Below are 14,882 nucleotides of genomic sequence, written 5' to 3'. Positions count from 1 at the left end.
ACTCTTCTCTACAGTTGGTGGTAACTTTTTCATTTTTCTATCAACTGATTAATACATAATGCAAGAGTTCTTTCAAAATCCCCACGTTTGACAAACTGGGACTAAAATTAAGAGCTTGGGTTTCAACACTGAAACAAATACAGCCAGAGGAGACTATTTCCCTATGTGCAGCCAAAGAAAATGGGGAAAAAGTATGAAAAACTTTGCATCCTGGTTGGGTATATTCTCTCCTTTCAGGAAGACTGTAGCTAATCTCTAAATTGGTATTTCTGTGTCCTAGAAAATGCGTATATGAGTAGTGGGAAGGAACTTTTCAGTAAAACCTGGAATATGATACAGTATAATAATGCTTTAGTAACATAAACTTTTACTGAAGTCAGTCTTTTTCATGTCCACCTATGTGAGACAAATCATAAGAGAAACTTATAATTCCAGAGGTACTTAACACCCCCAGAAAGACGCAGATAATTACAGAGATGTTTGGGCTGTATTTGCTAAAAGGAAGGCAGATTAAATCAGATTACTAGTCTGATTTTGTACAAATGGTGGAATGGTGACTGTGACTCTTCGTTACTCAGCTGCCATTCTGAGAAGCATTTCTTCGTTGAATCTAAAAAGATGCCAGCCCTCTTCCGTTGAGAGATCTGAAGCTCCACATCTCATATAATACTCCACAGATGGCTTGTTCCAGATAACTACAAGGAACTGCATGTAGCTACAGTTGGTCTCCAGTGCTGTCTGTTGGAAAGTAACGTAGTAAAGATACTATTCTACAAATATTGATAATTAAAAAGCTGCAAAGATCATCATTAGTAATAGCATAAAGTACTGACCACAGTATTCTACTGTGATGAATTTTTGTGCTTGCTAACAATTCTGTGATATGGTCAAAAACTGAAGAAAACATATGCTTGACCCAAGTTCTCTATAAAGAATTCTTGTCCTCTTGTGTCATTGTATTCAGAGAAAAACTAGGAGGTTGCTTTAGACTGCTGTGTTTACATACTAGGAGGAAGAAGGACAGTTTAAGCTCTAGTCCACATTCTAGTGCTTGGGAACTGTAAGGCTCAAATAAGTGGCAATACAGCATATATCAAAGCTTCGTCTCTCCTACTGTAGGCTAACAGTTACAGTTCCACTGTGTAGTCTAACCACCTTCCTAGCTCTTCTGATTATACTTCCAGTTCCCTTTCCTCTGTTATCAAGGAGGGCAATGTTCAACACCAGTTCCTGGAGTAGAATAGATGGAAATGGCTGATAAGGCCATGCTGCATTCTTTCAAAAAAGCTCTGCTTCTGTTTAACTCTGTATACCCAGTGAGCAGCACTTACACTAAATGCCTGAAGAGTTAGTTAAATAAAAATGAGTGATTTGTAATGTATGCAGTGATTTAATGATACAAAAGGGGAAAGTAAGTAGAATTTCAGGAAAGAAAATCCTCAGTGGACTGTGGAATGCCCAGTGGGTTATATAAATTCTTCCTAAGAAGAAGGTAGAAATCTGTTGGGGGAGGAAGGGGTTGGGAGTTAATTTGGTGTTGGGATTAAAAACAATTTTAAAACCTCTTGATGGGAACAGTCTTGCACTAGCAAAAGTAACATGAAAACTTGTAGCCACATCTCTGTATTAATTTGCAGTAAAGATACTATGCAATGGTTGTATTGATTGCAATCTTGTGTTCTTTCCATTAATCTTTTAAAAAGCAAAATCAAATGTGCATTATGCCATGCTCATGAATCCTCATTTTAAACATACGTGCCTGGCTTAATGTCTTCAAAATTTCAGATCCAATACCCAAACCTGTTAAACAATAGAAAAATTAACATAAGTACATGTGAAAAGTTGCATTGCAAGACATGAATTTATTAATTTATTGTGAAACACTTCTAATGATACATTTGAGAGGCATTTTATAGTCACTTAACTTATAGCTTGACCTAAAAGTTCAGTAGTTTCTTTCATAATACAATAATACACATATTACAATAATACAATACATAGTACAGTAGTACTATAAAAGAAGTGAGAATGTATGCTGTAATTTTTATATAATGTAAGTTATATTTTTGAAGAATTCTGTGTCTTTTAAAGAACTAGGTCACATGACAATATTATACAGAAATATTTTTAATTTACTGCATGTTTTTTATTTATGGTTGATTGTATTGGTTATCTGGAGATTTTGAATTGTTTATATTACTTTCTTATTTACGTAAAATTGATTGTGATACATTATTTTGCCATATCATTGTGAAGTACCTGAAAATAAAAGGTGATGAGATACTTATTTTTGAAAATTAAGTTTAACTTTTGTATGTTGTCTCATGATTGAGTTGCATGTTTCGCTGCTACTGGAAAAAAAAACTTCACCTGTTAAGTTCTGAAATTTCTGTGACATACATTCCTGAAAAAAATCATCAAAGTAATATGCAGGACATATTAATACTCGATATTCAATTGTATATGCATCTAAATTTTGAAATTTGCTTCTATTTGCTTCTCTTGGTAATTTCTTTTGTTAAGAATGGTATGGCTTGGAAGTGAGGAAGGAAAGACTTTTATCCATATAGGAAGAATTACTCATGTAATGTTAAAAGAATGAGATCGATAGCAAATATATTTACCTCGCTATGGTTCCATGATATAGAAGTCTTCCAGGTAAAGTAATTTGCCAATCCGAGGATCATAAGTAAAGTAGTACATGGCATAACCTGCAGTGTAACTCCCTGAAAGAAGAAAAATATTGGGATTAAGTAATGTAGCTATTTTACATGAAAGATTTTATCATTATGATTCCTGAATAACTACAAGATAGCTATTCAAGAATATTCAAGAATTCAAGAATAGCTATCTTGTAGTGAAGGTTTTGTGTATTTCTGAATAACATTAAAATGCAGAAACCGTGCTTAAAGTGGAGTACTACAAAGTTTGTACTTCTTTTAACAGGAAACATTAATATGCACTGGAAAACATTAATTATGTAGTTCTTATTTTAAATAAATAATTTATAAATATAGTATCAATAAAATACATTTTGTATTGTAATACACTTTAATATATTAGTAATACATCACTCATTGCATTTAATACAATGAAATTTAATAATTTAGTATAATTTAATATTTTTTATTTTATTTTATATGTTTATATAATTTTTGCTTTTATATATTTTAAAATATATATTTATAAATAAAACAAATTTTTATTATGAATAATGCTAATCTTTGTTTCAGGAAACATACTTCTAACATCTGGAGATTCTAAGAAGCGAAGCTCACATATGTGCTGATACTAAGCTATGGTCAAGAAGATAGACTGTAATCAAAAGCATTCTAGAAGTTATTTTATTGTTTGTGTTACCATGGCTTTGATGAGCAAGTGTACAGACCAAACAGAAATGGTAAGGAGAAGGAAATCTAAAAGTCGAAAAATCCTATTGTTTCACTCCATTTTTTTATTTGAAGAAACTTTAGATTTTTAAGTCTTATGGCCAGACCTGTTTTGTATTGCAGAAAGGAGTATGTCAATACATTCTAAAAGGTTGTAGAAGGAGAAGAGAAAGAAGGGGGGAATAAAAGTTTCATCACTAACTCAGAAGAGATGAAAGGGACATGCGTGTAGGAGCTCAGGATTTTGCGAGGGGCAGAGTCAGAACATCATTATTCTAAGATGCAGTTCATTCTCTGACCATTCATTTATGGGTTGATGGAAATTGCTTTTACTGAAACAACTGAAAGAAATTCCATGCATTTCCCATGCTGTGATCAGATAATAGGTCTGAACTGAAGCTGAATCATATTTTTACGTGTTGATAACCTTTATGTGTTTTATTTGTAAGCCTTTTGAGACGTTTGTAGCTTGCTTTCTGTTTGTTCCTCGTTTTGAACCTCTGCAACTAAACAGTAGTAGAAAGGGTGCTCTCCAAAGCCATCTTGAAGCAAATCTGAAATTAAGATTAAAGCTAATGAGCAACTGAACAGCTACCAGCATTAACTTTGTTCTGTAACTTTGTTTTAGTTAAATAGCTCTCTATTTAAGGCAATAAAATTAGTCTAGGCATAGTCTATACCTAGATTGTAGTTGTAAAATGCCTAACTCTATTTGATATTGAATGTTCAAAAGTTAAGAAGATAAGAGAAAGAAATGGGTATGTGGAATTTAATGCAAAAAGCTATTTAGGTTTATGAGGGATAATCTTAATCCGTTGTTTTATTTGTTGTTACCTAGCCAGGCATTGAAAAGAGAAACCTGCTGATGACCTCCACAGCCGTTCTGTGAGGCCTAGTCCAAACCTGTTGCATTCAGTAAAATGTCAGCATGCAATAGAAAGTCAGTAGTATATTAACTGTATTAAAGGAATATCATGATCCATTTAATTAGAACAACTCACCAGATTAAAAAACGTAAATTTACATTTATGCATCTTTCTTTTAATCAAATTTAAAAGCACTGGGTTTTATTTAGCACACAGCATGAAGTATCTGTGTTTAAAGGTTAGCATTCAGCAGCTATGAACTTGAACCAGAGAAGAAATTTGGTGTCAAGTAGAAGAACAAAGCATGTGTACAGACTGGTACTTTACACTCCTGCATCACTTCTAATGGGGGATCGCACCACTTTTTAAATTCTTTTTTAGTGAGGTGTATGTGAATTTCTCTGCTCTTAGATGAGGAAGCTGAGTGTGATTTGGAGATCTGCTGTGAAGTAATGTAATAGCAGGGCTGAGAAGCGGTCTTAACTCTAAATAATCCCATGTGTAAAACTACCGTGAGGTTGGGCCTCCAGACAAAGAAGTGATCTTTCAAAATCTATGATATGCCAGGCATTGATTTTTATGGGTAACTATTCATGTGTTGAAAAGTAAAGGTTAAAGTTTACCTTCCTCTGTTAATGTGACTGCATTTGGCTTACGTTCATAAGCAGCTCGTTCCTGTCAAATGAAGAAATCTCTGTTGAGATTTTATCAGTTACAAAGAAATTTCCAGAGCACCATCCTAAAAACTAATGCTTGTGCTAACTTCAGTGCAAAGTTAATCCTTCACAAACTTTGTTTGTGTGTATCCCCATTTACTCCTATATAGGTCTTTGGAATGACAAGAGGCATTCACAGAGAGGCCATTGCAGGTTCAGGATCTTGTTTGGCAGTTAATGTTTTTTTCAGGGAACAAGTATTTATCATTAAGGTAGATTGAAACACAGGAAAATGGACAATTTTGGCCTACTGCCAAAACTGCAACGTGCAGCACTGTGTAAACTGAGTACAATGCAACCAAAGTAATACTTAGCATTAATATTGCACTTTTTTATTAGAGAAGGTCACTAAAGTCACTGTAATTTTGGAATTGAACTACTTGGAAAAAAATCTGTGGTTTCAGGGAGAAATGTCATCCCAAATTCTCTTCAGTTTATTTCCAGATAACTCTGTAGGAAGCAGTGATTTTAACTACTCTCAAACTTAAGGAAATTTTGTTTGCATCCTCATGGCTAACTGTCATTCAGGTAAACCTTTTCATGCAAGTGTGACTATTTGGCTTTCAATTAAATGTCTTTACAATACTTAATTTACTTTATCATGATCATGTGATTTGGCACTACAGAGCATAAGGAGTGTTTCTAGGTTAATCTAAGTGAATAATTAGATCTCCAGGTCTCAGCGCTTGGAATACTAGACAGAGAATCTCCATCCTCGTAGTGTACATCAAGACCTTCAGTGATGGCAGTGCCTGTTTAGCCTGAAAATGCTCAAAACATACAGGTCTTGTTGACCAGGATCTGACAGTCAAGTTTCTCATGTTCAGTACTCTCATAGCTGTGACAAAAGGTGAGAGACAATTTTATGGGAAACCTTTCTGCTTACAGCACATTCAGCTCCATTTATGCTGATTTTATGAAATACAGTTCTAAAGCTTAGGAATGTATGAATTTAGTAAGATTAAACTTTTGGAAAGACTGGCCTTTATTTCTTGAAGAGCACTGTTGTATCACTCTTGCATGTTAGCCCACTAACCTTTATTTATTTTGTAGGTCAATATTAAAATCCTCTCCCTTGTTTGCAACCTAGTATACAGCTGAGGCATTGGAGAAAGCATGAAGCTGAGTGTGGTTTGTTACTTGTATTTTTCCCTTTCCCATTTTAATTTTTAACTATCTATTTAGAAAGAATGTTACAGTTTGTTGCTGAATGTTGAGAATTTTGAAAAGACTTTCTAAAAGAGAAAGAGAAAAGGGGGTGAGGTGCAGAGTTGTCAGTTGGTTTGGCTGCCATTCATCCTTGCCAGAGGGGTATTTCCTTTGTTTTCTCAGAAAGGAAACAAGGTTGGAAAAGAGAGAAATTAACCAGCAAAACTAGTCCTAGATATGAATATCATTACCAGATTCCTTTTCAGCTCCAGTCTCATCTGCTTTAGTTAGCCTCGTGGCCAGCTTGCCCTACAGACCTTTCTGAGCATACATTCAGTCTCAAAGGCACAGAGAAACTCTTCTTTCCCTTTCTCCCACCTGTTTTGTAACTTGGCTCAGGCTGACCTTCAGGGTACCTGTGGCAGCTGAGGGCACTTCCCCCTTCCAGGAGTTCTTTTGAGTTCACAGCCCTACTGTGTCCCTTATCACATTCCTTCTAGGTTTAAAGGCTTCCTGCTCATCATAATATAAAGACTGTTAAAACATTTGAAAAACAAAGTGTTGGTTGTACAGTGTATCGTATCAAACTCTTGATCTGTAGCTTATTCATAGCTTCCTAGAAATCACCCATTAAATAAATAATAGAAATAATTTTAATAATAGATGTAAATAATAGCAACTTGGTGTTGGAGCACCTTCTTCCAATCTTCATTTCCCCCTCCTACTCTCCTCTCCCTCAGTTTTGCAGCTTCTGAAGTCATTGGCAGGGAGGAATAGATTTGTGTGAACACTTACAAAAGTAAAGATTTTGTAAGGAGTCGAAAGGTAGCAGGAGTTTGCTTTTTATGGGAGTTAGGTAAATGTTTGGAGAAATAGTGTTATATCAGTAATCTACAGGTAAACTTGTGTAGATGTTTTTATATTGGAAAAAACAATTTAGAAATGTGAGTCTGTAGAATCAAGTACCATGACTGAGTTCTTGAGTGAAGGTCAGCTCTGAAATTGAATAAACAAATTTTTTAGGGGAAATTAAGTTTGATATTGAAGAGATTTAAAACCTCCAGCACAGAAGAGATCAACAACACCAATGAAATGCTGTTCTCATGGCCCTTGCTGTTTTTTGTTTCCTATTTATTGATCTAAGACTATCATCCAAAATTACAACTTTTGTATAAGAGTGTACATATTTCCTAACATTCACTGCTACTTTAGGACTATGGTAAATGAATGGTAAATGAATACAGGATACAGAGTAACTAGAGAAATAAAATTCTCTCTAGTGGCCTTTTCTGAAGCCAAGTAGCTACTTCCCTGGAGGAGTTTTGCACTCTAGGTAAATGTATTTCATTTGCAACATGATGCAGTTACCATACTCTTTCGCTATTGTTTATTTTGCACCCATCAGTAATATTATTTATAATGACAAAAGGATTTTTTCTCAATTTATTTCTCTGTAATTTTTTTTCATTGACCAAAACAATATTGTGAGTAATACTTTGTAGGAGTTAGCTTTGATTAATTAAGGCAGTCAGTGGGCTGTTGATACGATTCTCTGAAGCCAGTGGTAAGCACTGGGAGTCATTCCCATGCAATAAGATTTCGAGCATGACCTATTATAATTACTTAATTAACTATCACCACTGTGTATCATAACTGATATCTTTTGAATAAAGGAGGTTGTGAGCCAATCGTTCTTGACTGAACCAAGACCAAAATAACAGTCCACCACAATCTGGTATTTATTAAATTACAAAACACTTTATTGCAGACTCAGTTGTCTATATGTAGTAAATTGGGGAAATTAATGTCCAAAGAGAGGGATAGTGGAATAATTCATCCTGTTCTAATTTCATCTTTCTCATGTCTCAGGGAAACTGAATGGCCAATAAGTGTTGATGCGTAAAATTACTGTCAGTGCAAAGTAGGACAGTTTCTCTATTGTAATGCAAAATTACTCACAAATATTCTATTCTCAGTCTGGCAATAGGTTACACAGTTGATGTTTTAGAACTCACATATAGGCACAGAGCTCACCTATAAATAGTAGCTCTACCAGTTCAAAAATAAAATAGTGTAGAAGTGTACTTGACTGCTTTTAAATGTAGTTACGTGCAACCCAGTTTTAACATGAAATATTTGTAGCGCTGGGTTGTAATTATGTATCTTGTCTTACAGTTTATAATATGCAAGCTGTATGTGGAGTCACAGAAATCAAAGTTTACAAATGTGATGTTGCTCAGCATAACAGTCTCTATCCTGCCAGTTGAGTACCATCTCCTGTGTTGTATATTCTGCTGGGTTTTTTATTTTTCAATTTAAAAGCTTCAAATTAATAGAGCTTTTGTTACCTTTTTAAGATTGTTGCAAGTCATAGGTCAGAAAATTATAGGTTTCAGGAGTAAGAAAAGGTTAATGACTGTGAACATCAGGAGATCTACTTTTTTTAATTTAATCATCTGAATTCATTCCAATATTTACACATCACAGGAATTTATGGGTTGAGAGAGCAGTTTTATGCTTAAGAGTTTACAAAGGCACAGCATTCTAATGTAGATGGGGGAAGGTGGCATTGAGGAGCAGTCTGAGAGCTTAGGGTAACATTTAAATCATATCCTTACATCTTGATAGCTCTCTACATTTTCTTTGCCTATTTTTCCATGGTACAGTTACTTGCACTTGGATTAATTTTTGCATACTTTTGAAAGAAAAAAAAGAACCTGAAAGAGAGAAGATTAAAACATCATGTAAGGAGGACAATCTTGGAGGAAAGGTGGGAAACGAGTATGAGACACACGTGGGAGGGGACAGGTAACAACTTTTACTGAAGTGCAAAGGGGAAGTAAATTGGCAATACAAAAAACCCTTCAGATTGCTATGTGGGAGCTGTGAGCCCATCTTGCATTCCTAACTATAACATTGTGGATCATTTGAACAGTGTAAATAACAACATACTTTAGCTGTAGCTGGAAAAAATGCTCACCTTGGTAATGGTGAACAGGAAAAAATTCTAGTAAGACTTTAAAAAGTAATCTAGGGAAAGGGAAAAGATGCTACATCCCTGCCTAAGATTCCTTCCCCTGTCTTACTTTGATGAGACGCAGGATTTTGGGACAGTCCTGAGGTGTTGCTGGATGAATTTGGAAACAGCTCATGGTGCCAGCATCAAAGCCTGGCTTGGAAGAAACTTGTGCCAGCAGAGAATCAGATACTTGCAGGTAGAGAGCTGAACCTCTGGGATGTAACTTGGTATATGGTCTTTCTCATTCACCATGTCAGAGGGGAAACTTTGAGAAGGTAATAAACAGAAATGTTTTCTTCCTCCTCCTTTATTTCCTTCACCAAGGTACTAATTTGGTCTCACTCTTTGCCACTGCTTTGGTTACATCTTATTTCTGCATATCCCTGAGATCTTCTATTTTCTTTTAAGCTAGCACCATGTAAGCAGGTGGGAAGTCACAATGGAGACTGGCATCACAATCTTTATCTTTCCCATGGCCTAAGGCTCATGAAATGGCAGGCTGCTGGGATTGCTCAAATCAAATCCTTAAAACTGAAAAAAGCAGAAGGCCTGTAAAATGCTAGACACAAGTGCCGTGTAGAGCAGCTGCATGTGGCTGCTGTGTGTTTTCTGTCCCAAGAGAGCAGTACTGAAAGCTCTGTCCCCTGACAGGGACCTGTCTTCCACGATTTCTTTGGGTGGCACTCAAATTCTTTTAAAAAGAGAAGTGAGTGGGGAAGAGTAAGGAGTATAATGTGCAGGAATCTTGGATGTGTGGGGAAGATTCAGGGACCGGAGAGGAAGACTTGCATAGAAGCATTACTGACTGAATGTCATGTAGAGAAGAAAATGAGTAGCAAGAATAATTCAGTCTCTTTTCTGAACTGTAGCCTAATAAGGCCATCCTTCCATCTTAGTTTTCAAAATACATTTCTGCTTGTTTTCCTCTCTGGCTCTTTTTACCAAGAATGCATCTCCCCATTTTATGCAGTCAGCTTTTTTACTTTCTTTTTTACCCATGGATGGGTGCAAATAACTCTTAATCTTGGAGAAATTTTTTCATTAGCAGATAGATAGATAAGCCTAATAAAGCCACTCTCTCTGGTTCAAATCATTCTCTGCCTGGGGGATTTTTTTTAAAAACAAAATTATCTGAAAAGAGAGCTAAGACTTTCAGATGTATTCCTTTTCGATATCACATATGAAACAATGCTGTGTTGGGTCACTAATAAAATCTTAATAAGAGTTATCATAAAATTGCAAGTGGTAGTGTTGCTATAGTCAGCACTGTAATTGAAATGTATTTATGTCACTTATTTGTGAACTAATATTCTGGCTGGGTGCTAGCATACAATAGATGTCCTCATCAATGCAAGCCTCCACTTAAGCTAAAACTCATGCATTAACTTTTCCAAAAGAACAATGCTAAAAATACCTGGAAAAGTCAATGTATTTTTTTTTCTGCATATAGCCCTATTCCTGAAGGTGAATCTCATTAAAGTGGGTATTTGGATCCTTCTGCTTTTAAATTTTTTGTGAATCTAGGGGAAGAAAAGCATGCTGTAAAGTTAGGTTTTGTTTCAATTCCAACTGTGGTCAGTTTAGCCACAGGTTGTGATAGGGACTAGAGTCTGGTTATTCATGGGGATAAAATAAAAATATCTAAATAAAGTTGTAGTTTGAACTGAAATAAGTCTAAGTGTAATTCCACATTTATTTAAAAAAGTTAAAAAGATTCAGAGAAATTGGGGTAGTGTAAGAATTTTTGTCTAGCCAATACAGAAATTTCAGAGTTAAGAAAAAGGATGCTTAACTTCCTTTCAGAATCTGGTTTGAATATTTATAAACATACATGGCAACAATGAGGAAGGATATGTATGATAGTTAATGTCAAACTATGGGAGAAATTTGGGTAAAATCATGAAGTTACGAAATCATGCAAAATTCAAAAAGATAGCAAACAAGTTTTCTCTCAAACTGGACGTGGGTTGAAGGAAGAGGTGTCAATAACATACTATTGTGCTCTAGCAATGCCTTGCAACCAGAGCTGCAGTAATTATTGTAGCAAGACTTAATTTGTTGTAGGAACAAAAACGTCTTAAGAACATCATCCTTAGGGTGTTTATCTGTCTTTGACATTTCTTTAAAAACAGAATATATTCAAGGCACCTTGTATTCAAATACATTCAAGGTTTGTCATCTTTAAAAGGTAACATAACTCTAGAAGGAGAACAAATAAATGCTGTGACAGATATCTTAGTGTGTTGCAACTCATGTTATTAAAAGCTTACTTTGCATATGTATTCAGATATTGAGAAGTTCAGAGGTTAATGAAACATATTTTTATGGAACTACTCAGCTGCTGTAAAAGAAAATACATTGAAGAAGTTACCAGGAAGTTGTATCTGATGTAAGTTAATTAGTAATTCTTTATAGAGAAGGATGCTGTAAAACAAGCTCAAAATCCATGATCCTTGACTTGTTGCACAAAAAAACAGTATCAGAAAGAAAAGTGTGTTCTGCTACTGACAAAGCCCAGAAGAAATCGTCTGTTACCACAGTCGGCTTCAGGATGTCCAGTGTTAAAGTCTTGCTTCTCGTTCTGTTGATGGCCAGCGATTCACTGTGTCAACAAGCTTCAGAACGTAAGGAATGGTTGCATTTTTGCTTTATAGCTTGTCAAAAAAGGGGTGTTTCTATCAGATTTCTGGCTTACCTATGGTATTATGGTATTGCAATACCAGTGGTATTGCTTCTGATAAAATTCTCCTTATGGCTTAGGTAAAGTTTATTTTTAAATATGGAAAACCAACAAAGATGTTAAGACCTTTGTGTGATAACTGCTTTATATATGTTTGCTGTTACGTGTTTCATAGCTCTTGAGTTCTCTATTGCCAAGATTATGGTGATATTTTGTAGAGACATGGGTATACAAGGCAAAAATGCTTGCACTTTTACCTGTTATTCTGTACTTCTATGCATTAGCAAGATTACAGCAATATGAATTACAACAAATATTTTCTGGTGTTTTCAGGCCATTTTGAGTTGACCTGTCAATGTCAAATAGGATATATTTTTAATGAGTAAGATGTTTGGGCTCATTTTTTCAGTAAGAACTATTCAGTGTATGAAAAAAATATATACGTACTTATTATAGAAAGTATTTCTAGAAATATTTTTGGAGATGAACAGGGAGAAAACTATCAGTAGTTAAGAGCATGACAGAATGCACAGAAAAAAGATTATTTAAAATGAGTTATACGGAAATGTCTCTGACTTAGTGTATATAGTATTGGGCAGAATTTTTTTTAATGGGAAGATTTCATAGTAGTTTGATTATTTATTTATTTATTTATTTATTTATCACCACTGTTCTTTAACTGGTAGCTACCAGTTACTGGTAATTAGGTTATTTTCTACTCCCTCAGTATAACAGCACTAAAAGAATTGTAATTCTACCACTGGTCATACAGTTAACTAAAAACATTATTGTTTTTTATCTTCTGCCTAATATGGTGCTAAATACTACCAGTTTGGGGTTTTTTTTCAATGTTCTGCATTTTACAGTCATAAAGTACGATCCATATTTACAGTCTTGGAAAATGCTCTGATTCTGATGCCCTTTTGAGAGAAAGGGATATGATGTTTTTAACTAAATTTGTATGAATGGAAGCCTTGATCACTGTGTAATTGTAATTTCACATGGAATTAGAATAACTACAAAGATACACATTTAGATTTATCTCTGATTTACAGTAAATATTGGATTAGATTGTATTGGGAAGTGGGGAGGGAGGGAGAAGAAGGCGGCTTTTACAGTTGAAATAAAGGCTGCCTATAGCATAATTTCTCTAGCTCAACAATGCATTGGTCATGAATTTGCTAATCCACCTGTTCATGGTGTAGAATCCCTGCTTAGAATAACAATACAGTAATGGTCCTAACTATGCTCTGATGCAACTTTCTTCTTGCCTGTTACCTGGATAGGTTCAGAATGATCTCAGAGATTCCTTCCAGTTCGGGCCATAGGGCTCCATTCTAAAGGGATATCCTCTTGTTCAGAATAGCTTATCCAAAATAATATTCAGCTGTATGGGTTGTTTTGGTTTTTTGAGTATCATAATAGTGTCTGGCCTTGCAATGTACATTTTTCTAGTTTTTATTCTCTCCTTGAATTTATCTGGTAGTGTATTGCAATTGCTCATTCAGTTATACATTATATGTCAAGATTTCAGGTACATCTGCCTAAATCATAGGCTTTACTGGTTTTATACCAGAACCTCTGGTCAGCTTGTAGCCCACTGATACGAATGATGACTACAGCATTCAGTCAGTCCTATATAGAAAAGAAATGGGTAGCACAGAATATAGGGTTTGAGTGTCAGGCATGGTGAGTTCTGATGTCTGATTAAGATTGATGATAGGAAGTTATTTTTAGACTCCGAAGTACTGTAAGCACTCAACTTCTAGAACATAATTTACAGCATACAGTGCTTGCACAGTAAAAGAGATGGGGCAGAACCCACGTTAATGCAAAACAAATCCTTTTGTATACCAACTAAGGAATAATCCCAGTGCAAAACACAAAAAGTTTTTTATGAGGATTATATATAGAGGGTGTGACTCTCAATGGGTTTTCAGGTTTCATGATTTCTACCCTTTGCCGAGAATCCAGAGATTATATATAGGACAATTTAGATATAGCCACACTTGAATGTTATAATATAATTATGATAGAAATCATAATAATATGAGCTGTACAATTTACTGGCTAATAAAGGACAAACTGGAAGATGAGTGCAAGTTACAAGTAATTTCAGTGGGTAAATCTTCATTCCTCAAATCATTTCAAAATCGTGAAGGTACAAGTCATTGGAAAGTATGATTCAGTATCGTTTACAAAGTATTTCATATGAAGCCTAAATTTCTGATGTAAATTAGAAATACAGCCCACTAACAATATATTACATATATTTAATTGCATTAAATAAATGTTTGTTTTATTTTAATTTACAGCCAACTGCACAGGAGTTGGTGACTTTCAGGACTGTCTGGGTAATACAGATAACTTCTGTCCAACTAATATTTCTTGTCAATGTAAAGATGAAAAACCTTTTTGTAGGTAAGGATTGTTTTAAATATATGCTATGTAAATGCAGTTCATGAAATGTATTATTAATGATGAACTAAAATTAGACCTGCAATGTGATCCATGAAAGAGGATATTGATCTTCATTCACAGTCTGCATAAACTCATAAATCTGCTACCAAACATCAGATTAAGGATCTGAGTGAGCATTTTCCTTTTTAGAATGTATGTAGGTCATCAAATTCATAGTTTAGATTACATGTAATTATTATAATCCTCAGTTTTGACATGCTCGATGTTGTCTCAGATATTTTACTTATAAACTGAAATAAGCCTTGTAATGTCAAGTTGCTTTTTTTCCAATTTGATCCAAATTTCTTTAGAGTTTAAAAATCATTCAGATACATAAACTCCCTGTTATCCATTATGTATTGCTTATTTTCTTTAAAAAATATCTTGTCATTTGAGTGGAAAATGTTGTTCCCTTATCTAGTATATATTTTTTTACATAGAGTTAGACCCTTAGACTTGTTGTAGCAGGAAGTCAGCAAGAAAATACCAGTGCAGAAGTTCGTCTGATTACCGGAATGATTCAGGGAAATAATTTCTCTATGACCCAGTTACAGCATTCTGTTGTTCATGCAAACACAGCTGAGCCACAGTTGTAGCCAATAT

At 34.8% G+C, this 14,882-nt stretch overlaps 1 protein-coding gene across 1 annotated transcript; it reads right to left on the bottom strand.

The window, feature by feature from the left end:
* Positions 1-550: 550 nt before the first annotated feature.
* SATL1 (spermidine/spermine N1-acetyl transferase like 1) lies at positions 551-9,272 on the bottom strand. The gene is given in 6 exon segments (XM_067304433.1): positions 551-738; positions 1,760-1,800; positions 2,625-2,771; positions 3,863-3,943; positions 4,879-4,930; positions 9,207-9,272. Coding segments are annotated over 6 exon segments (555 nt in total). The 3' UTR covers positions 551-570.
* Between the last annotated feature and the right edge of the window lie 5,610 nt (positions 9,273-14,882).

The sequence above is a fragment of the Apteryx mantelli genome, chromosome 13 (assembly GCF_036417845.1).
Source record: "Apteryx mantelli isolate bAptMan1 chromosome 13, bAptMan1.hap1, whole genome shotgun sequence".
Lineage (NCBI taxonomy): Eukaryota > Metazoa > Chordata > Aves > Apterygiformes > Apterygidae > Apteryx > Apteryx mantelli.
This window is presented reverse-complemented; position numbering and strand designations above follow the sequence as displayed.